The sequence below is a fragment of the Esox lucius genome, chromosome 16 (assembly GCF_011004845.1).
Source record: "Esox lucius isolate fEsoLuc1 chromosome 16, fEsoLuc1.pri, whole genome shotgun sequence".
NCBI classification, from domain to species: domain Eukaryota; kingdom Metazoa; phylum Chordata; class Actinopteri; order Esociformes; family Esocidae; genus Esox; species Esox lucius.
This window is the reverse complement of record NC_047584.1, coordinates 34,424,942-34,448,461: the sequence shown is the minus strand read 5'-3', so window position 1 is coordinate 34,448,461 and position 23,520 is coordinate 34,424,942. Positions and strand designations below refer to the sequence as shown.

At 44.6% G+C, this 23,520-nt stretch overlaps 1 protein-coding gene across 1 annotated transcript; it reads right to left on the bottom strand.

Moving 5' to 3' along the window:
* Nucleotides 1–1,666: 1,666 nt before the first annotated feature.
* Nucleotides 1,667–13,624, bottom strand: sik1 (salt-inducible kinase 1). Its single transcript, XM_010899415.5, has 11 exons — nucleotides 12,486–13,624; nucleotides 11,761–11,957; nucleotides 11,502–11,618; nucleotides 7,487–7,550; nucleotides 7,200–7,361; nucleotides 6,693–6,817; nucleotides 6,435–6,558; nucleotides 6,026–6,252; nucleotides 4,978–5,701; nucleotides 4,690–4,885; nucleotides 1,667–4,313 (listed from the first exon to the last, which is right to left on the bottom strand). The coding sequence occupies exons 2-11, from the start codon at nucleotides 11,911–11,913 to the stop codon at nucleotides 3,791–3,793; spliced, it is 2,415 nt and encodes an 804-aa protein (XP_010897717.2). The 5' UTR covers nucleotides 11,914–11,957; nucleotides 12,486–13,624; the 3' UTR covers nucleotides 1,667–3,790.
* Between the last annotated feature and the right edge of the window lie 9,896 nt (nucleotides 13,625–23,520).

Sequence of the window (23,520 nt, the reverse complement as noted above, 5' to 3'; positions counted from 1 at the left end):
AAGACTTTTGTCTTTTGACATATTTCCTAGATTTACTCAAAAGCTAGCTACAGTAATGCGGTCAGATGAAGCCGCTATACTGAAACAAGGAAGGTTTTCTAAGTGAAAGGACCAAAACAGAGAAACATTGTATACACGATGCCTTAGGAACGCAAGAAACTTAATGAAAGACTACATCCATCCAGGCTATGGTCTGGTCACACTGCTGCGGTCTGGTAGATGTTACCGGAGCATCATAAAAGACTACATCCATCCAGGCTATGGTCTGTTCACACTGCTGCGGTCTGGTAGATGTTACCGGAGCATCATAAAAGACTACATCCATCCAGGCTATGGTCTGTTCACACTGCTGTGGTCTGGTAGATGTTACCGGAGCATCAGGGCACACACTTCTAGACTCACAAACAGTTTTTCACTCCAATCCATAAGGCCTCTCCACCAGCAACACTGTTCTATGATCATATTGATCACATGATTACTTCCAATGCTCTGATGACCTGCTATCCACATTCAATATACATTAGCATATTTTAATGTACCATACTTATATTTTTTATATTTTATATTGTCCATATACCCCTTTTGTACACTTTGGAATTGCTGGTAGTTTACATTGTTATGTGTATGTTATTTCTATTTCTGTATTTTTGCTTTATATTTTACTTATTGCTTACTGCCTAGATGTTGCGTGCCATGTCATAAGAATTACACTGCTCAGAATGACACTTATTTAGGGTTAGGGTTAAGGACTGCACCTTTAAAGTACTCTTTAACCAGTTAGCGATGAAAGCGATATTGGACACCTAGCAATGCCGTGCCAGTCTGGACTTTGTCATCCGATTCTGTTTGCTTGTGTCTTATCTCTGGATGATAAATGGAATTACTCATGTTAAGACAGTAAATGTTTTTCAAAATGTATTTCAATCCATACGTAGTTTGGTTGCAAATACTGTAAATATTGTCACACCAGTCAAGTAATTTCCATCTCAAATGTATATTTTGCAGAAGATTATGACTGTATAGAAAACTTAATCATTCTGTCTGCAATGCCTGTCCAATTTTGCATGTTGAGACTGCTCTTCATTGGTTGCAGTGTGATTATTTCCAGTCTGTCGTATCCAGTATCCACAGTAAGAATATCACATTAACTCTTAATAATTATTTGTCTCCAGAATCCACAGTAAGAATTCATATTTCTCATATTGTTAAGAGATTTAACTCAAATTAATGACCAACAATTGGTTTTCATTGTAAGAAGTGTATTTTATTCAAATAAATAGCTACATAAATAATAATTATTTCTATATAACATTCATACAAACAAACACATTGTCAAATCAGGAAAATCATAACATACTTATTCATACTCAGAATTTCACGAAAAAATAAGTTATCCGTGTTAAATATTTTCTTAGTGTTTCCATAGTTTGGTCAAACTACGTTTGTGAAGAGTATTCTGAACCAACAGGAAAAACTATGATATTTCAGAAAAAATCTTTATAAAGTGCAATGCTTATTTGTTTCTTTAACAGAGCAAGTTAAATAGAAGTATCAAAACTGGGTCTGACGAGTGTCTGGCCAATGTTTTCTCTGTGTGCTGATTTTGGAGAAAACAGGGTAAATGATCATTGGGGGTTTGTTCTGAAAAAGGCACAAGCGTTGGTGGTGAGTGCAATCAGCCAAAAAAGAAGTCATTTATTAATATTAACACTGCTTATTTCAGACAAATCTATGAAACAACTGTTTAGGCATCAAACACTTCCTCTTCAACATGTGCAAAAAGAGACCACTTCACAGATACAATTAAACTATGAAACTATGAAGCTGCACTACTATCATGGTGGAAACACCTGAAGTTAATGGTGGGGCTTCAAAGTAAATCTCAACTTCTCTAGGCCTAACACCTAAAAACATGAATCCAAATATCTTGTATACACTTCTAGCCTGCGTACATACCACTATTGCTACCGCTACCATCTACAGAAAATTCATAGAAAGAAATTATGCTCCAGCAACAATTATTGTACAACTGAAAGTTGTTTTCCTACTTTCTCTATTATTATTATTATTATTATTTACTTTTTATTTTATAAAAAAAGAATTCAGCTATGGTCCAGGAACCCATCTGCCAGGGGAACCTTTAGCAGACATTAGCATTTTGTAGCAGAAGCAGCCACATAGCACGCCATGAATGTGCTAACTAGCTAGCATTTTTTGTCATGTTCACAGAAGAGTCCTCAGTGCTTCTTTCCATTACAATACTTTCTCTTTGGTGCATCTCTAATTCAGCCGTTGTACAATGGCAGAGGCAACCGTGTTGTTGAGAGGAAAAGCACTATGAAATGGATTAGGTTATTTCTTTTACACATCTACAATGTTCATGTTCAACAAAAACTGATGCTTTCTGGTACCTGCTCTACTCCGCTAGCTCCCTCTGAAGCTATTAAAGCCTTGAACAATCATGCAAAACATAAACAATTGACATTAATAACTATCAAATGAATGCCAGCAGGTACTGTACAATCCTATGGCAGTTAGTTCTAATGTCCCCTGCATTTCTATGAAATATATTGCACTACAGTCCCAAGGTATCTGCGCTGTCTGTGCAGACAAGCATGTAGCTTACACAGCTTCTAATGAAAAGTGGGTAGTGTCTTGTTGTCTTCTGATAGGGAATGACATCATGTCAGTATTTATTAAGAGACTTGTGTTTTGACAATACTTCCAAATTGAGACATTTCAGTCTTGGTTACCTGAGAAGGTGGTGCTAAAACAGCAGTAGACTGTAGCTGGATGAGGTTTCCCCACCAAAAGGGCATAAAACCAAAGGGAAAATTATTAGAAAATAACCATTAATGAGTTTACATTATTTGTTGAAATCAACCTTTTCATATTCAAACACAAACATGCTCACACACACACATGCACTCACACACATACTGCTTGCTTATAGCAGTGTCCACTGTGCTTTAGACACTCAGCAAGTCTCTATTTTTGTATTGACTGATCAAGATGTACCAGGTTTTTTGTAACTACTTCTGTGTTAAAAGCAGCATGAGCTCTGCTAGAAACTTGCACGAATCACAGTTTGTCAAATAATAACATTGTACTGAAAGAAAGTTTGGAAGCTTAGAATAGTTCTGATACGCATGCTTGGTGGGCTGCTGCGCAGTAATACACCCCCCCAAAAAAAGAAAACTTTGGTTATTTCTAATCACGTGAAAAAAACAATGAAATGTAATAAATGTCTTTATACAGTGAGGGAATATGGAAAATGAACACAAGCCAAAATCAGGAAGACTGGATCCTCCTGTAAATAATAAGCAGTTGAAATAGGTCTGACATGGTCCAGTCTGGTCCAGTGACACCGTGACACACCTCCCTGACTTTTATTGCTTCTCTGAAAGGAAGGTGGTCACCTGTCCAGAGTTTGGTTATTGCTTATTGGTCAGCTTATGTGATCACACATATACACACCTAGAAGTGTGTTTGCATGTTGTTCAAGAGCATTTCGATTTGTCCGTTTTTTTTCCACCCAATTGTTCTCTTCACACTTCAGATGTGTCTGACGTGTTTAGTTGCGTCCTGTTGTCTTCTGCTCATCATCTGATAATCTGAGAGAAACTCCACAGCTCAAAGTCATTTTCCCACAGTCAAAACATTCTCAGCCTTCCTGTTTGTCTGTCAGTGGTGTCTTCACTGCCACAGTTTCATTTTGGTTGTCATACAGAACAATCTCTCTGGTCAAGTAGTAATTGCTTGTTTCCTGTTTCTTGTTCCTTCCTCCCCACTACTTGACCATCACACAGCTAGTCAGCTGTCCGGCCCGGGGAAGCTCCTGCATCTCAGACTCTGGCCCAGAGTCCCTCCACATCCCCTGCTGGTTCAGGAGGTGCAACGGGCCCTGTGTGAAGGCCTGGTTCTGGGTTTGTGGTTGGTACTGGAAGGTCTGGGGGCAGAGGCTGGGTTGCTGGCTGATGTGCAGACGAGCCTCCAGGAGGTAGGCCGTGGAGGCCACGGTGGAGAGGGAGGAAGAAGAGGAGCAGTAGGAGGAAGAGGAGGAACAGGAGGAAGAGGAGCCGGAGGAGGAGGATGATGACTCTAGAGGCTGCTGCCAGAAGGCGTGTTGGAGTGTCAGGGGGCTCTGCTGTTGGGGTTCCATCTGGAGGAGTGATGGGACAGATGTGTCGAACAGGGTGGAGGGGTTTAAGATGGATGTGGGGGAGGGGGGCTGCTGTTGGGCACGGAAGACCAGGGGATTCTGGGTAGGGGCTGATTGAGAAGCCTGGGGCTGGTGTTGGATCTGGAGCATTCTGTAAACAGACAGTAAGGAGAGGTCAGGTGGAGTGTTCTGCTGGGCTTGTATCTATGGGTGTGCCTTTGTATCTGTGGGTGTGTCTTTGTTTCTATAGGTGTGTCTTTGTATCTATGGAGGTGTCTTTGTTTCTATGGGGGTGTCTTTGTATCTATGGGGGTGTCTTTGTATCTATGGGGGTGTCTTTGTTTCTATGGGGGTGTCTTTGTTTCTATGGGTGTGTCTTTGTATCTATGGGTGTGTCTTTGTATCCATGGGTGTGTCTTTGTATCCATGGGTGTGTCTTTGTATCCATGGGTGTGTCTTTGTATCCATGGGTGTGTCTTTGTATCCATGGGTGTGTCTTTGTATCTATGGGGGTGTCTGGCTCTTACCTTTGCTGATGCAGAACCTCCTCCAGCATGCTGCGGTGCTCATTGATGGTGGGTCCAATTGACCCCCGGCTGCCACGGTTACTGCGGTCGGAGGTTGGAGGGCAGACCTGCCTCGCCAGACCTTTAATCTTATTCAGACCCACCAGGCCTTTAGTGCGTGTGTTCTTCCTCAGCTGTTGGCGGAAGGCTTTCAGACCTGGGGGGGCAGAGAGGGATTCAGATGCTGTTGGGGCTGATGATGATGTCACTGATACATATCTAATGGATATAAAATGACATCAGCCGAACCTTGTGTGAGGGAGGTGTCTGAAGCTCTGCGTCCCTCCTGGAAACTGGCAGCCTGGGCCTGGGGGAGGAGGTGGGAGGAGAAGGCTGGTGGGGTCCCGCCGGGGGCCAGCGCCCTTGGGCTAGTCTCAGACGATGGCCAGGCTGACGTGCCTACTCTGGGACGCGGCAGGGAGTGGTTGGGGTTGGACAGGGACTTCAGACAGCTATCAGATGACGTGCTGTCTGAGGGAGCGACCACAGCGCTGGGGGGGAGGCACTGATGGAAGCCGGCAGACACCTCAGCTAGGGTGTGTCTACGGGAAGTGGTGGTGGTGAGGATGAGGGGGGGGCAGGTATGTGTGACCTCCTCCTCCTCCAGATCGCGGGGTCGCACCTCCTCACTGATGCTGGTTTCCAGAAGGCTATTTGGGGAGATGGAGCGGTTACACAACAGTCTGTTCAGACTGGCCTCCACTGGAAACACCACCCGCTGGAACAAAGCACCTTGGTCATACTCCGTCTCCGAGTGCATACGAGGGGTGCTCTGGCATTGGATGGGGTAGGCTGAAGTTCTGAAGCTGTCCTCCAGGATGACCTCTGGGTTACCAGAGTCGGAGGTGCTCCTGGGTCTCTGGGTCCAGGGTCCACATTGACGGCTGAGCTGCTGGGTTCTATGCTCCCGGAACCGCTCCAGCAGCAGGTAGTAAATGGCAGAGAAGTGGTTGTAGCTGCTGGTCTGCAGAGACTTTGGAAGAAGAAGTGGAGATGTTGACCAGGCTGTCATGACATATAGGCGACAATGTTTTAACCTTCCTGTCGGTATCTTTCTCCCTGTTTCCCTGATGGACAGGAGACACGCTCTGTAAGCTCAGTCTGTGCTCACTCGTGTTCCTGGGAGGTAACACAATATACAAGCTCTTTTCCTGCCAATCATTACTGTCTCAAAGCCCCACCACCTCAAACTCAATCCCAAAAGCATATTCTCTAGAGTGCACTCCAAATATATTCCTCCTCTCACTAACCTACTATAAAACCAGCCATTTAACATGTCAACAAATGAGCCAATCACCTCGATGGTCCTCTGGCGGTCGATGCCCAGGGTTTGCATGATGCCCAGGACTGGCTGGCTGTAGTCCCCCAGGTTGGAGTTATAGTCTGTGAGGGGCAGCGCCATGCTCAGGGTCTGCTGGAGGGCTGTGGGGTCAGCCAACATCCAACGGTGCAGTTTGATCTGGGCCACACTGATCCGCTTGGCTGGGTCCACCACCAGCATCTTACGGATCAGGTTCTCACAGTCTGGAAGAGAGAGGGAAGAATGCAGAGAGATGATGGAAAGATGGAAAGAGATGATGGAGGGATGGAGAGATTGAAGGGGAAAGGTCATGGTTCATATAGTTTTAAGGATGTACATTCATATAATATAAACTAGCCAATCAATCCAACTATGAAATCGGCATGGTTGCCATAGTGATGCATACCTTCAGACATAAAGAAGGGGATTCTGAAGCGGCCTTCTGTGACTCTCTGTCTGAGGGTAGGTAGGCTAGGCCCGTCGAACGGAAGAGAACCACACACCAGAACATACAGAACCACACCCAGACTCTGCCAAGGAGAGAGACCATATAAGAGGATCAACAACAAGTTTCTCCCGGGACTTCTCATTAAACATGAAGATGGTAGAACTTGGGTTCAAAACAAGGCAGCCATTTTGAGTGCAGTCTTCTGGATGCCCTTACCCAAACATCCAGCTGTGGCCCTTCGTACTCCTTCCCCTCAAACACCTCCGGGGCTGCGTAGGGGGGGCTTCCACACCAGGTAGACAGGGGTTCGCCTGTCTTGTAGAAGTTACCAAATCCAAAGTCTGACAGGGAGGGAGGGAGAGGTTAGCAATACTTAGGGTTGTTTAACGCATTAATTCAGCTATTGGCGGTGTGTTCCAGGCTTGGTTGTTTATTTTGGGCATGTTGATGATATAATGATAGAAGGCCAAATAGCTTCTGGTTGTCCTGCCATAACGAGGCACTGAGTTTCTATGAGTGTGCTACTGACTACAGGCTGTCACACTTCTTTGTGGCGTTAAATCAGCCCTGGAACGACCCAATTATTTCACCCTGAAACACTTCATTAAGACTCAAACTCAGACTATTTTTCTAAGTTAAAGCATAGCTGAAAATCGTTCAAATACAGTGAGACTTGGTTTCAGTTAAAACATCAGTGACCCATAGAGGAGAGAGGAGACTCACCAGCCAGTTTGATGTTCATGTTGGCGTCCAGCAGCAGGTTCTCGGTTTTGAGGTCCCGGTGAACGATATGGTGTCTGTGGCAGTAGTCCACCGCCTGGAGGATCTGCCAGAACTTCTTCCGCGCCTTGTCCTCGCTCATGCGCCCGTTTGAGGTCAAGTAGTCTGGAGAAGAAGAGAAGGAGAATGAGAGGAGAAAGAGGGGTGTTTTAAATAAAAATAAAATATTACATAAGAAGAAAAAGCTCAGCCCAATCAATAACAAAGGGGATATTGAATTGATCCCTCACCGAACATCTCTCCATTTCTGGCGTATTCTGTCACAATGTACAGCATATCTTTGGTTTCCATTACCTACGAAGAACAGAAGGAAACAGGAGAGAAGTTAGCTAGATGCAGCCTGTAAACACACACACACACACATACACATTTACACCCCCCGCCACACATATATACACACACACACACACACACACACACACACTTCACCCTACCGCCACACACACACATACACATTTACCCCCCCCGCCACACATATACACACACACACACACACATACACACTTCACACTACCGCCACACACACACATACACACTTCACCCTACCGCCACACATATACACACACACATACACACTTCACCCTACCGCCACACACACACATACACATTTACCCCCCCCCGCCACACATATATATACACACACACACACACACACATACACACTTCACCCTACCGCCACACACACACATACACACTTCACCCTACCGCCACACACACACATACACATTTACCCCCCCCCGCCACACATATACACACACACACATACACACGTCACCCTACCGCCACACACACACACACACACACACACTTCACCCTACCACACACACACATACACACTTCACCCTACCACACACACACACACACACAGTGATGACATGAGGACAGAGGTCTTTCCACTGTAAAGGCTGCTGAGTGTTTTAGCTGACTGGGCACTGGGAACATTTTCTGGCCACCTTATTTCCTCCTGAACAAAGTTCCCCTGGCCAGTTCCATAACTCCTGACACATACACACACACAAACATACACACACACACACACACAAACATACACACACACACACACACACACATTACACTATTTATTGGTTATGATCACATAATGTGTTCAAATTAGACAGTGTTGTGTGTCCCTCATTATCACTGGAAACTATAACTTTCTCCTTCTGGAAAAGGAAGACAAGTTCACACAGACAAACAGGTCCCAGCTTGCATATTGAAAACACATCCCTACCATGAATACAAAAAGAAAAAGGAGAGAGGAACAAAGTCACACCCCTTTCCTGGAATACCCAGATGCTTCTGAGGGCCAGGAGAGACATTTTGGGATGCTACATTGTGTCACTACTTCTGAATAGCCTGATGAACATCACTGCCGGGACCATTCAGTTCTCAGCCTCATTTCATTTCCAACCCAGCTCGGCTTTGATATTTCTAAGCCCAGGCACCCACCCAGAGAATCACCTCTAGTGGCCTTTAACTGATGGAGATAAGCCATGTCTGTTCACCCTGAAGGTGCTGCTGATGTTATACAGGCTTTAGGCAAGTGGTCCCACACTTTGAGAAGTGCCCATCATACTGGCCCCTAAAGACTGGTAAATGGGGGACTGTGTGAAAAGGGGAAAAAGAAAGAGAGAAAGAGAGAGAGAAAGTGCAGGTGAAGAGGCTATAAGGATCTACAGAAGTGCAACCAGGGGTGCAAAGTGCCATTTTGTTTATGTAAGATGGAAACAACAGCTTAAATAAAGGTTAAGGTTAAAGCTTTGATGTTATTCTGGAGGCTTTCCCCCTACTCCGCTTGCAGCTACTTCCTCTCCTTGATTATTTATACAGTAGAGGTGGATCATAACGTGCTGCTCTGTCACTGGAAGTGAGGGATGAGAGGGGTGGGATGTGACTTCAAGATCACAAGATTTCCTTTACCCATCTACACCTCCCACTCAGTGGGTAGGACAGAGGTGTGGGTGAGGAAAGAGGTTCCCCCAGGCCAACTTCATCACACAGCTAAACCCCGACCAGCTCAAACTGCACCGCTGCCAAGATGAAGATCAAGAAACGGAGAGTGCGAAAAAGAGAGGAGAGACTGGGGAGTGAGGGAAAGAAAGGAAAGAAGAGGGGAGAGAAAAAAAGGAAAGGATTTAGGATAAATAAATGCTGTTCTGGCAGGGAGGCCAGCAGAGATGAGGGTACAGAAACTGAAACAAGGAAGAGAAACTACAGCTCTGCTCAATGTCATCTTGTTACTCTGTGAATTAATCTAAAATGTGTCTAGTTGTTGAGAGCAACTGTCGCATCCGGGCATCACTGTGTTTGTGAGCACTAATAACAATTACTGATTATCTTTCTGAGTCACAGAGTCCTGAGTCTATTCATAGGGACTATCCCTCAGAATAAAACTGATTTACACAGGACATCTGGCTTTCAAGTCCACTGAAGGTGTGGGAGTGGGGAAGCTTTAAGGGCTGTGTGTGAGAGAGGGACATAGAAAGACAGTGTGTGTGTTAGCAAGAAACCGATGTGGTATTTCTGACACAATTCAGTTTTCCAGGATTTGGGGTGTTGTTGGAACATAATTTGGCAATCTCTGCACTCAGCCTCTTAAATCTGAACATCCAGTAATCTTTAAAACCAGCAAAACAAAAACCTGAACAAACGGCTGAGAGGAAAAAGGTGTGTGTGTGTGTGTGTGTAAAAGAGTGAGCAAGGGCATGTGTCAAGCCAAGGAGTGGACTACAGGCAGGGAGGGGGCCAAGGGACAAGGAGGGGGCCAAGGGGCAAGGAGGGGGCCAAGGGGCAAGGAGGGGGCCAAGGGCATGTGTCAAGCCTGCTGAGGGAAACATTTGAATGGGGTCATGAGGGGCCGAGTTACAGCATCAGTCGTTGGCTGGGTCGTTTTAACGTGACGACAAACAGACGCATTGGACACGACTTCCCTAGACACTAATGGAACTTGACAACTCTGACCGAAACATACAAACTCATCTCTAAGCAGCAGCTGACTGGCTCTCCATCTAGCAATCTAACTATATATATATATAATATTTGTCGTTGTCTATCAATCAACACATCAATCTGTCCATCTATACATCAATCTGTCAATCTATATTTATTTATCAATCTTTCTATGAGTCGATCTATATAATCTATGTATCCATAGTACATATCACCTGTATTTCTCTCTGTCTCTATCTTATGGAACAGGTCAACAAGGTCAACAGCTCACTTAAACCTGAAGGCACAAAATGACACACCCACACTTACACACACTGGCAGTGCTGTGATTTTCAGGACAACACCATGAACCCAGATGTACCCCCAAACACTGGCAGTGCTGTGATTTTCAGGACAACACCATGAACCCAGATGTACCCCCAAACACTGGCAGTGCTGTGATTTTCAGGACAACACCATGAACCCAGATGTACCCCCAAACACTGGCAGTGCTGTGATTTTCAGGACAACACCATGAACCCTGCAGTCTTTCTCTCCATTGCATCCCTACCTGACTTCCCTTTTTGGAATCTATCCATTTCAACCTTTTTTTCTTTTCAATCCGTGCTCATTCCTACCTCTTGTGTTTGTAGGGCTGTATGTATGACTGGACACCAGCTAATGGCCTCTCAGTGGAAATGTAGACAGACACCCTGACCTGCCAGTCACTTGTAACCATGTAGACAGACACCCTGACCTGCCAGTCACTTGTAACCATGAAGACAGACACCCTGACCTGCCAGTCACTTGTAACCATGTAGACAGACACCCTGACCTGCCAGTCACTTGTAACCATGTAGACAGACACCCTGACCTGCCAGTCACTTGTAACCATGTAGACAGACACCCTGACCTGCCAGTCACTTGTAACCATGTAGACAGACACCCTGACCTGCCAGTCACTTGTAACCATGTAGACAGACACCCTGACCTGCCAGTCACTTGTAACCATGAAGACAGACACCCTGACCTGCCAGTCACTTGTAACCATGAAGACAGACACCCTGACCTGCCAGTCACTTGTAACCATGAAGACAGACACCCTGACCTGCCAGTCACTTGTAACCATGCTGGACACAGTGTCAGTCAACACACCCAAAATAACACATACAGAAAGACAGACATGCATAAACATGCACACACAGACACACATGCACCACTGCATACACACAGACACACATGCACCACTGCATACACACAGACACAATTCCAATATAATTATATAGTTTTATATATGTATAGTGAAAGCAAACCCACCTGGTAGAGTTTGATGATATGGGGATGGTTAAGCAGCTTCATGATCTGGACCTCTCGGTAGATCTTCTCCAAGTTGGACGGGTTTAGTCTAGTCTTGTCAATTATCTTTATGGCCACCTGACAGTGGGCAACCAACCAACACGCAGACTATCAACATACCATACAGGTATTCTGTATCAAGCACACAATGTTACAATAAAATGTCAGCGGCTGATATAATCTTATGATTTGTTACTAAAGAAAGAGCAAAGCAGCTCACCTGTGTTTTGGTGACTTTGTGTCTTGCCAGCTTCACCACGGCGAAGTTTCCTTTCCCCAGTGTACGAATGATCTCATAGAAGCCGACCTGGAGAGGTCTTCCTTTAGTATGGGTCGTCTGTGTCCCCAGGCCGCTCTCCGTCATGATCACCATGATTATTTTATTCCAAAGGAAAGGATTCGAATTGCGTGAAATACCTGCAATTCCAAAGAAAGAAAAATCGAAATCATATTTGCATAAGCCTAAGTAATGTCATGGTCCTTTTTAATGTATAATATTATTGTGTTAACATTGCTAATGATTTAAACTTGCTAACTAACATTTAGAAAGAAATAGGCCCATCTATGGTCTCCCACAAATATAATTAAAACGCCCAAAGATTCAGCATTGCATCATGACGTACAAAATAATTCACTAAAATGCTCATACTTACTGTCAAATCTTTACAAGCTTGCACTAAATGTGATTACTGCATTAAACCTATATATGTATTGTTAAGAACCAGCGTCAGGCTATAAACATGCCCAAATGTAAAATGCTATTAGATAATAGGCCCCTTTAACAGAAATTATAATACAGAATTGTTTTGCATTGAAGTAAATTTAAGTTAAATTTGGACAGCTCGAGAAATATAGACATAACAATAAAAGTTCTTAATATAAATTAAATACAAACTATAGAATGCTAGTTTTTCATTGAATCGTAACAGCAATGCAATGTCTTACCTTACTGGAAGTAGATACTCAACCTCCTCTCACAATTCAAACGGTTGTCAAAGACAGCTATGCAAGTCATTCCATAAGAATATGGTATTTGCTATAAATACAAGAACACTATAACAAAACAAAAAGCAGCATAGTATTGTTTTTATTTTCTTATTTTTTTTCTCCAAAATATGTACAGAAATGTGTGCCAGCCGTACCCTATCAGTAAGAACTATTTACAGAGTGACTCTATCGGTCACATAAGCGGACTGACTGCGCTCTGGTGGAATGTCGCCAGTGTTCTTGGGTAAACTCCTCCTCTCCCGCTGCCATAACAAATTGATACCACCTTACTAACGTCACACTCGCGTCAGAGCTTCGAGCGGAGCGCAAGGCCGGGCGCGAGCGAAAAGGCAGAAGTTGCTGGGCAACGGTGCGGCTTGGCGCGCGGTGACGCGAGTTCTGATGGAGAGGTTGCTTGGAGATGGGGACGGTGACGTCAGTCCCGGAGATGTGTCACCACGTGATGTTTCCTTCCGAGCTCGAGCTGAGACTCGCTCATCCCCGCTGGAAGGCATATAGCGTGTATGCGCCCGATCGACTTTCAGATGCCTTTCCTCTACTTTTAGGAAAACAGTGAAACCGAAAGTAGTTCTTAATTATCATCAACCGTTAGAACTGGTCATGTATTGCATGTTTTTGACCGTTTTGGATTGAATTGCACATGATAGTAATTTAGGCTTATTTTCTATTCAAATACATTGCCTGTTCTGTGTAGCTTATGCACTTTATTTTAGGTTTTATGTATGCAAGTTTACATGCTTGTTTTAACATGTACAAGATGGCAGCTTCAGAGATGATTTGATGCATGCATGTTTTCTGTTGATCAGGTGGAACAAGATCCCCAGATCCCATGACCTCTGTACTCACATGGCAGAGGGGGAAGGAAAGGGTAAAGCAGAGCAGGGAGAAGGGATTAGTAGAAAGGAGGGTTAGATGTGGAGGGAAGGAGAGAAAGGAGGAGTTGGAAAGATATGGGGAAAGACAGGGGAATAACATTTACACCATTTACGAAAAAGTCTTATTCAGAGACATTTTAGCGATTTATCCATTTATTGAGGAAGATAGGAGTAAAGGAGGAGGAATGGAGAGAGGAATGAGGGATTGAAAAGGGGAGGGAAAGAGTAAGGAGGATCTGGGAAAAGGAGGGAGTAGGAAAGGGAGGGAGAAAAAGGTGAGAGTGCAGAAAGACAGAGAAAAGGGAGGGACGAGAGGAAGGTAGTTTCATTTGCAGCTCTATGCGCATTTGCACAAATATACATACATCCGCAAACACATACACCCACACACAAACACACTTCAAAACTGAAAAATACCGTTTAAATCCAGTGAGCCAGATAAAAGAAAGACATAGTTGAGTATATTCCACCAGCTTCTAAACAGGTCAACAGTCTTCTGTCTCGTGTTTTTGACAGAGTTTACGGTTGTGGCATTGTTCCCTCTGTCAACAAGAGCCAGAGGGAACGATAACTCTGACACCACCAACATGGTATGAAGTTCCCACCCCCACTCTAGAGCCAGCCGGGGGGACATTTGTTTGTTTGACGTCAACAAATCTGCCATTTCATTTTTCAGGGTGTCTGTAACTAAATAAATGAGTGCTATACTTGGATTCCTAACAGATGTCATTTCCTTTCACTTAACGTCCACACGACTCTTCATTTAAGCCACTGGAAACTCAACATGTTTGTGGGTTTTATTTGCCACTGTGTGATTTATGCTATAGGATGTGTGTACTCTAGTTAGTGCTGGAAAGCACTCAGCATTTGATTGGGTTGATCCTTGGTCACAGAGGAAAGGAAATATGGAAGGAAGGAAAGGAGGAAGTTACAAAGTTTAAAGTGTTACTTGTCATATAGACTTTATAGAATATGTTTTTCAGCTCTAGATAAATGCCACATAGCTCTTAAAACGACAGCAGATGGTTAAATGACGTTCCTACGTCAACACTCTCCCCCTGACCTATGTCAACACCCATATAACTCCCTCTGTGTTGTTGATACACACCTTTATTTCTATCCCAGTGACCTGACTTAAACATCTTTTAGTATGAGGCAGTCACGCATTGCATTGACGGAGTGTTTTATCAACGTTAGAATGTGGTAAACTACCTTCAAACAAAATTGTTGTTTTCAAACCCAACTGTGTGAATTAGAAACAAGTGTGACACAGTATTTTGAAGTCGGGAATCCAGCGTTACTGACTGTTGATTATAATGTTCACTCACTTTTTGAGATTAGACTTCATCACAGGAAAGTCCTCACAAGCATGTCCTGGCTGTTCTGACTGAACTGTTTAGCCTACAAAATTGTTAGTTGATGGGTCCAGTGGTTTTAAAATGGCGGGTGGTGTCAGACAGGACTACCATGGAGGTCCTGGGAGGTCGGGTGGTGTCAGACAGGACTACCATGGAGGTCGGGTGGTGTATGACAGGACTACCTTGGAGGTCCTGGGAGGTCGGGTGGTGTTGGACAGGACTACCTTGGAGGTCCTGGGAGGTCGGGTGGTGTATGACAGGACTACCTTGGAGGTCGGGTGGTGTATGACAGGACTACCTTGGAGGTCCTGGGAGGTCGGGTGGTGTTGGACAGGACTACCTTGGAGGTCCTGGGAGGTCGGGTGGTGTATGACAGGACTACCTTGGAGGGCGGGTGGTGTATGACAGGACTACCTTGGAGGTCCTGGGAGGTCGGGTGGTGTATGACAGGACTACCTTGGAGGTCGGGTGGTGTATGACAGGACTACCTTGGAGGTCCTGGGAGGTCGGGTGGTGTTGGACAGGACTACCTTGGAGGGCGGGTGGTGTCAGACAGGACTACCTTGGAGGGCGGGTGGTGTCAGACAGGACTACCTTGGAGGTCCTGGGAGGTCGGGTGGTGTCAGACAGGACTACCTTGGAGGTCCTGGGAGGTCGGGTGGTGTATGACAGGACTACCTTGGAGGTCGGGTGGTGTATGACAGGACTACCTTGGAGGTCCTGGGAGGTCGGGTGGTGTATGATAGGACTACCTTGGAGGTCCTGGGAGGTCGGGTGGTGTATGACAGGGCTACCTTGGAGGTCGGGTGGTGTATGACAGGACTACCTTGGAGGTCCTGGGAGGTCGGGTGGTGTATGATAGGACTACCTTGGAGGTCCTGGGAGGTCGGGTGGTGTATGACAGGGCTACCTTGGAGGTCGGGTGGTGTATGACAGGACTACCTTGGAGGTCCTGGGAGGTCGGGTGGTGTTGGACAGGACTACCTTGGAGGGCGGGTGGTGTCAGACAGGACTACCTTGGAGGGCGGGTGGTGTCAGACAGGTCTACCTTGGAGGTCCTGGGAGGGCGGGTGGTGTATGACAGGACTACCTTGTCTCGTTGCTCTTTAGTGACTCCTTGTGGTAGTTCAGGCACCTGTGAGGAAAATCGTGGTTGCAGGCCAGAGAATGCATTTACTCCTGCGCATATGTACTGGTGAAACGCATCAGACTCTCCCACACCTGTTAATTATGAGCCAACGTTATAATCGCAAATTGGTCATCAGTCTGTACAGGCTGTTACTTGGTTGGTAACAAACCTGCCATTCTATTATACATTTCTATGTCATCATGGCAGTGGCATTTCACAATGACATGTCGACGAGACCCATAGACCTCTCAAATCACAGGCAATCGCCTAATAATAATTTTGGCAATAGAGGGACTACTTATTTGTTCACACATCATCTTGCCACAGTATCATGAGCAAGGCCTTTACAGTTATGAGTAGGGCCTTCACAGTTATGAGCAGGGTCTTTACAGTTATGAGTAGGGCCTTCACAGTTATGAGCAGGGTCTTTACAGTTATGAGCAGGGCCTTCACAGTTATGGGCAGGGCCGTCACACTTTATGAGCATGGCCTTCACAGTTATGAGCATGGCCTTCATAGTTATGAGCATGGCCTTCACAGTTATGGGTCTTTACAGTTATGAGCAGGGCCTTCACAGTTATGAACAGGGATTTCATGGTTATGGGCAGGGTCTTTACAGTTATGAGCCGGGCCTTCACAGTTATGAGCTGGGCCTTCACAGTTATGGGCAGGGCCTTCATAGTTGTGAGGATAGTTCTACAGAGGCACCATTCTTGCATGAATGCAACAAGCAGAAGAGTTGCAATACTGGTTTCTTCACATGGTCAAAGTATCACTTTGATGCGAGATGACTCTGCCATACAACTTTAAAAGGAGTTGGGTTCTCATTCTACAGTAAAAGCAGGTTATTTTAGAAATCAGAATGTAAAAAGATACTGACGGGCACATTTGAAAATTCAAATCTTTTTAAAACTTTCTCAGATGGCCTAAAACTTTTGCACAGTACTGTACATATAAAAACTCAGTATATGTACACAGATTAAGGTAAAGCAACATATTCCGATTGAGAAATAAATAATTATAACACACTGAGGCCCAGTGTGGTAGGGAAGGTGTCTGTAGAGAGTCAGATCATGCCCTCACCACAGCAAAGGGAAGCAGTCGGCCGCTCTCACGATCTACATTAGCTTGATAGAGGAATGCAAACTGCATGCAAAGCGTCCTGACCTCAAAATATCACAATACAACCTTTTCCTTTTACAGCCAACCATGCTGCATGCTTTTCCTTCTGCTGTCTTTGTTTACGCAGTCAAACGTCAAACGTTCCTGCTTCATTTGCATCTGTATTTGGTCGACACAATGGAGAAACAGGTTGTAAGTCTGAGTCCAGGGTGTAAACAGGAGAAACAGGTTGTAAGTTCGAATCCAGGGTGTAAACAGGAGAAACAGGTTGTAAGTCCGAGTCCAGGGTGGGAGAGGACCAACACTGTCTGGATGTCACTGACTTTGTTTAAGGTCATGTTTAGGGAACACTGAATACTGGTTTTCAGGTAGCTTATCTTGGGTTTTAATATCATTGCATTGCTGCAAGTCCAATAATTTCAAATGGAGGTTTTGTGGCCGGTATGTATTCATCAGATGTTGCTTATAGTGTACATTGATTAAATAACCAAGTGCAGAGCACTCCCAAATATGTACAAATGTCTTCTCCCAGTACAGTACAGGACAGGACAGGACAGTACAGGACAGTACAGTACAGTACAGGTGCTGTAGGTCACTCTAGATGTCCCTGGTGCCACTTGATTCAGATCCCATGATGACATGAAAAACATATCTTAATTTTCCTGGAAAGAAAGCTATACTGCAGGCTATCACACACACACACACGCACACACACACACATGCACCTCTACCACATACATATTGAGGTCTGGCTCTAAGCCTCTGAGAGCGTATGGGAACTCTCTAACCAGGCTTCCTATGACATAGGTACTGAGTGTCAGGGGGTGTGTGTATGTGTTGTGTGTGTGTGTTGCATTTGTCCTTCCTGCCTCTCTGATTTAAGGAGCAACACACAGGGAGAGAAATGGAGTACAGACTGTGTAGAAAGAGAGGAGAGATAAATGGGTGAACAATTGATAAAAAAGGATGAGAAACAGGAAAGTGCATCCTCTCCCGCCATCTGCAGCAGTGTTCCGGAACCTTCCGGGGCAGCTACAACTGCCTGAGCCCATTTCCCCAAAGCTCCTCCCTCAGAGACGACTCCCCAGCAAAGCCTTTTGTTTTCTGTTTTGGATTTTTCACTCACAACCTCACCTTTTTTCTTTCAGAAAGCTGTGGTCTTAAAAAGTCACATTGGATCAGAAAAAACAAACGTATTACATAATCAAACAAGGCATTTACTATGCTGTATCTTTATCTATCATAACATGATATCTTTAAGTGGTGATATATTTTATCTTTACATTAAGTTTGAACTAAGGCTTCAGATAGCTCTGAACAAGAGTGGATTGCTCCAAACCTGTAAAGGATACAGCATACCATGAACGTTCTTGGTATTCATATGCAATCCCCTGCCCCAATATAACAGGCAGTACTTGGAAATAATCATAACAAATAAAAAATTTTACATGAAATTTGTTCATGTAACAGGAGACAATTTAAACATTCCCAAATTATTTTTCAGGAAAGATACAGCAATTCCTGTATGTAAAAGGGATATTTGACTCCCTGTATCAATCCTTCTGCCCTCCAGGCTACAGAGGAGGAGAGGGCCCATCTGACTCGACTTTCCTGAGGATGACCTTGCTGCTGTTGATGTCGCAGCAACCATCTGTTTAATTCCCCTGTATTGCGTGGTGCTACACATTCTAAAAAGGCCTTTTGTGTTGGAGTTCAGAGGCATTTTGTCTCTGAGAGGAAAGAGGCACTTTTCTCCACTGGTTATTAGTACAGCTCTGTATCTATTTGTTGACTTTGGCAGGCAATCGTGGTTCTCGTGAGGCTTTGCGTCAAGCTATCAACTACAAACACACATCAATAATGAAAGGGCTCGAAGATGACACACCCCAGACCCCCAACACACGTCAGAGGTCGTGTTGAATGCAGTGCAAAGGGTCTCTTGAGACAGAATATTTAAAGGTTGCATGGGAGACCTGTTTCAACCCGCTGCCACCAGTCACTGAGCCTTTATAAAGCTTTATCAAAGAGATCCAACGCTCGTCCTCATGTGGAAACCTGGTCATTCTCGTTATAACCCTCACCTGTGACCACAGCCCTTATTTCAGTTCCTCCTTTCTTGGTGTACCTTGTGGTTCATTATTTTGGATTCTGTTCCTTCTGTACCGTTGTTGTTTTTTCTTCATCTACTGTAGTTCTCCTGGCGCCTGTGACCTGCCTTAACAGCAATGTTACCAGGAAGTCACTGAAGGTTATAATAGTCGTCTTTCATGAAGTTATTTATGTTCACACACTTTTGGTCTCCATTACCAATGACTGCATCCTATCCAACACACACTCCCTCACTCACACACACCAACAAATATAACCACACTCCCTCACTCACACACACCAACAAATATAACCACACTCCCTCACTCACACACACCAACAAATATAACCACACACTCACACGCACACACACCAACAAATATACCCACACATTCACACACACACACACACACCAACAAATATAACCACACACTCACATGCACACACACCAACAAATATACCCACACACTCACACACCAACAAATATACCCACACACTCACACACATACACAACAACAAATATACCCACACACTCACACACATACACACCAACAAATATACCCACACACACACACACCAACAAATATACCCACACACTCACACACATACACACCAACAAATATACCCACACACTCACACACACACACCAACAAATATACCCACACACTCACACACATACACACCAACAAATATACCCACACACACACACACTAACACACCAACAAATATACCCTCACATGCACACCAACAAATATACCCACACACTCACACACATACACACCAACAAATATACCCACACACACACACACACCAAGAAATATACCCACATACACACCAACAAATATACCCACACACACCAACAAATATACCCTCACACGCACACACACCAACAAATATACCCACACACTCACACACACACTCCAACAAAAATGTTCCCACACACTCACACACACACTCCAACAAATATACCCACACACACACACAACAACAAATATACCCACACACTCACACGCACACACACCAACAAATACACCCACACACTCACACACACAAATAAAAACACACACTTTCAGAATTCACCAACATCACCCCCTTAACCATCTATTTCTGAGAAATAATGAAAGCCACCACTGTAAGGGGAAGCTCAGATAATGACTGAAAGTGTTTTCTGAAAACTGAAGGGGAGTAGTTCATACTGCATTACATCACCCAGCCGCTGTCTTGAAAGTGTAGTTTTACTGTAAGTGACCAGTGATGTACTGTCCTACACCTTAATGACCTCCAGCCATCGCTGGGGAAACCACATATCACATCTCCTATTTACATAGTTCAAATGGAATAACAACACATATCTAAGATTTGTCTAACTTCATAAATTGGTGGTAGTAGTACCGTTTGCCTGTCTCTCTCTGCATGAAACTCTCACTCTGGGAGAGCTGGATCCATTTGATGTGAGTACTGGCCATATCACCGTTTCATAGAGCTTGTAAAATGAAAATCCTCTATCTGAAATATGTGTTCTATCACAACGATAACACAACATTGGGGAAACCCAGTTGACTGTGATACATGCCATAGACGTCATAAATGTCATTGTGGGTTTTAAATTTAACCTTTTCTCTTCCAAAGATGGCCCATGGGCTTACTACACATGTTGTGGGTATATCTGTTCAGAGTTATACCCCTTTAGAATTGTAAATCATGGAAATGTGTGTTTTGGGGTGGATTTTCCCTTTAATAGGGATATTTTATTTCATTGTGTTTACTTTTTCATCATTATATTTAGTGTGTTTATTATTTTACTGATAGAGTATAAACATGGCAGGAGACTCACCTTTCACTTTTCCAGCATGCAGGTATATATAAATCTTTATTGTTCGAGTTGTTTGTTTCTATATTCATGTTTCCATGTATATTTTTTTAATCAATTAATCTTATTCTATAGAGAGATAAATAACTTAAAATGTTCAGCAACATTCTGTTGATAATATAATGTTCCAGTTTTTGTGAATAAGATATTTGAACCATTAACCATGAGTTCAGGAGTGAACACTGTTAAAAGAACATTATGGTTATTAACACTTAAACGTCTTTAAGTGCCCCAGGAGGTTTGTTGTTATGATCCGGACAGGGCCCAATGAAGTTTGTTGCTATGATCCAGACACGGCCCCATGAGGTTTGTTGGTATGATCCGGACAGAGCCCCGGGAGGTTTGTTGTTATGATCCGGACAGAGCCCCGGGAGGTTTGTTGGTATGATCCGGACAGGGCCCTGGGAGGTTTGTTGGCATGATCCGGACAGGGCCCCGGGAGGTTTGTTGTTATGATCCGGACAGAGCCCCGGGAGGTTTGTTGGTATGATCCGGACAGGGCCCCGGGAGGTTTGTTGGCATGATCCGGACAGGGCCCCGGGAGGTTTGTTGTTATGATCCGGACAGGGCCCCGGGAGGTTTGTTGGTATGATCCGGACAGGGCCCCGGGAGGTTTGTTGTTATGATCCGGACAGGGCCCCGGGAGGTTTGTTGGCATGATCCGGACAGGGCCCCGGGAGGTTTGTTGTTATGATCCGGACAGGGCCCCGGGAGGTTTGTTGGTATGATCCGGACAGGGCCCCGGGAGGTTTGTTGGCATGATCCGGACAGGGCCCCGGGAGGTTTGTTGTTATGATCCGGACAGAGCCCCGGGAGGTTTGTTGGTATGATCCGGACAGGGCCCCGGGAGGTTTGTTGGCATGATCCGGACAGGGCCCCGGGAGGTTTGTTGGCATGATCCGGACAGGGCCCCGGGAGGTTTGATCCGTCCAGTCCTTCTGTCCAGTCCCTTTATCCAGCCAACTAATCTGTCTGTCTGTCTGTCTGTCTGCCTGTTTGCCTGTCTGTCTAGCTGTCTGTTTTTTCTAGCTGTCTGTCTAGTTGTCTGTCTCTCTGTCTAGTGGTATGTCTGTCTAGTTGTCTGTCTGTATAGTTGTCTGTCTGTCTAGTTGTTTGTTTGTCTAGTTGTCTTTCTTGTTGTCTGTCTGACTAGTTGTATGTCTGTCTGTCTAGTTGTCTGACTCGTTGTCTGTCTGACTAGTTGTCTGTCTGACTAGTTGTCTCTCTAGTTGTCTGTATAGTTGTCTGTCTGTCTAGTTGTTTGTTTGTCTAGTTGTCTTTCTGTCTGCCTGTCTGCCTGTCTTGTTGTCTGTCTGTCTGTCTAGTTGTCTGCCTGTCTAGCTGTCTGCCTGTCTTGTTGTCTGTCTGTCTAGATGTCTGCCTGTCTAGCTGTCTGTCTGTCTCTCTAGTTGTCTGTTTTGTTGTCTGTCTGTCTGTCTAGTTGTCTGCCTGTCTAGCTGTCTGCCTGTCTTGTTATCTGTCTGTCTGTCTATTTGTCTGCCTGTCTAGCTGTCTGCCTGTCTTGTTGTCTGTCTGTCTGTCTAGCTGTCTGCCTGTCTAGCTGTCTGTCTGCATAGTTTTCAGTCTTTAGCTCTCTGGAGATGTGACTGTGTGCGTCATAGTACAGAACATAGCCAGTCCATTATCCCCCAGCAAAGAGAGAGAGGGGGAGAGAGGGAGAGAGAGAGGGAGAGAGAGAGGGAGAGAGAGAGGGAGGAATAAGAGAGAGAGGGGAGAGAGGGAGAGAGAGAGGAATAAGAGAGAGAAATACAGAAAAAGAGAATGACAGAGATATTGAATATTTAAATTAGAGTTAGAGAGTTAGAGAGTGATGGATGGAGCCAGAGAAGGAGGTAGAGGAGTTGGAGAGTGATGGATGGAGCCAGAGAAGGAGGTAGAGGAGTTGGAGAGTGATGGATGGAGCCAGAGAAGGAGGTAGAGGAGTTAGATAGTGATGGATGGAGCCAGAGAAGGAGGTAGAGGAGTTGAAGACAGAGAGCAATGCTTTCAGAGAAGGTAGAGGTGGCAGAGCAGCTAGAGGAGTTAGAGGAGATAGAGAGAGAACATAAATAAGGTAGAGGTGGTGGGTATAGAGCGTCAGTCACCTCTCAGTGATGTAAGACTCAGGCTGCTGTTCCCTAAAACAGAGTGGATGAATGCTCTCCAGTGAACTGTTACCTCACACCAAGGCATTGAAAATATGTACACACACAGTGCACACTCACAAAACATGCATGCAACCACACACACACACACACATTTGTTTTTCTATCCTTGTGGTGATCAGCATGGTAATTTGATTATTTCAGTATTCAAAACATTATTTGAATGCTTATTTGAATGCAAAGAACTACAACATTGAAATTAATAGGGCTGAACATGCTTTTTGTAAAGCCAATTAAAATTCCAATCTATAATTGTTTCCTACACTGATATACCATTACTATTTTAAATATATTTTTTATAATAAATATATTTCCAAAAATGTTTGTGTAACATTTCTCTTTTATGCATTTGTCGTTTACATTCG

Excerpts from the sequence above, each read along its gene's own strand:
- sik1 (XM_010899415.5), bottom strand. The coding sequence starts at position 11,913 with ATGGTGATCATGACGGAGAGCGGCCTGGGGACACAGACGACCCATACT. Across the intron at positions 6,818-7,199 it reads CATGAACATCAAACTGGCTG|ACTTTGGATTTGGTAACTTC; the intron begins GTGAGTCTCCTC and ends CCTCCCTGTCAG. Across the intron at positions 6,559-6,692 it reads GGCCACAGCTGGATGTTTGG|AGTCTGGGTGTGGTTCTGTA; the intron begins GTAAGGGCATCC and ends TCTCCTTGGCAG.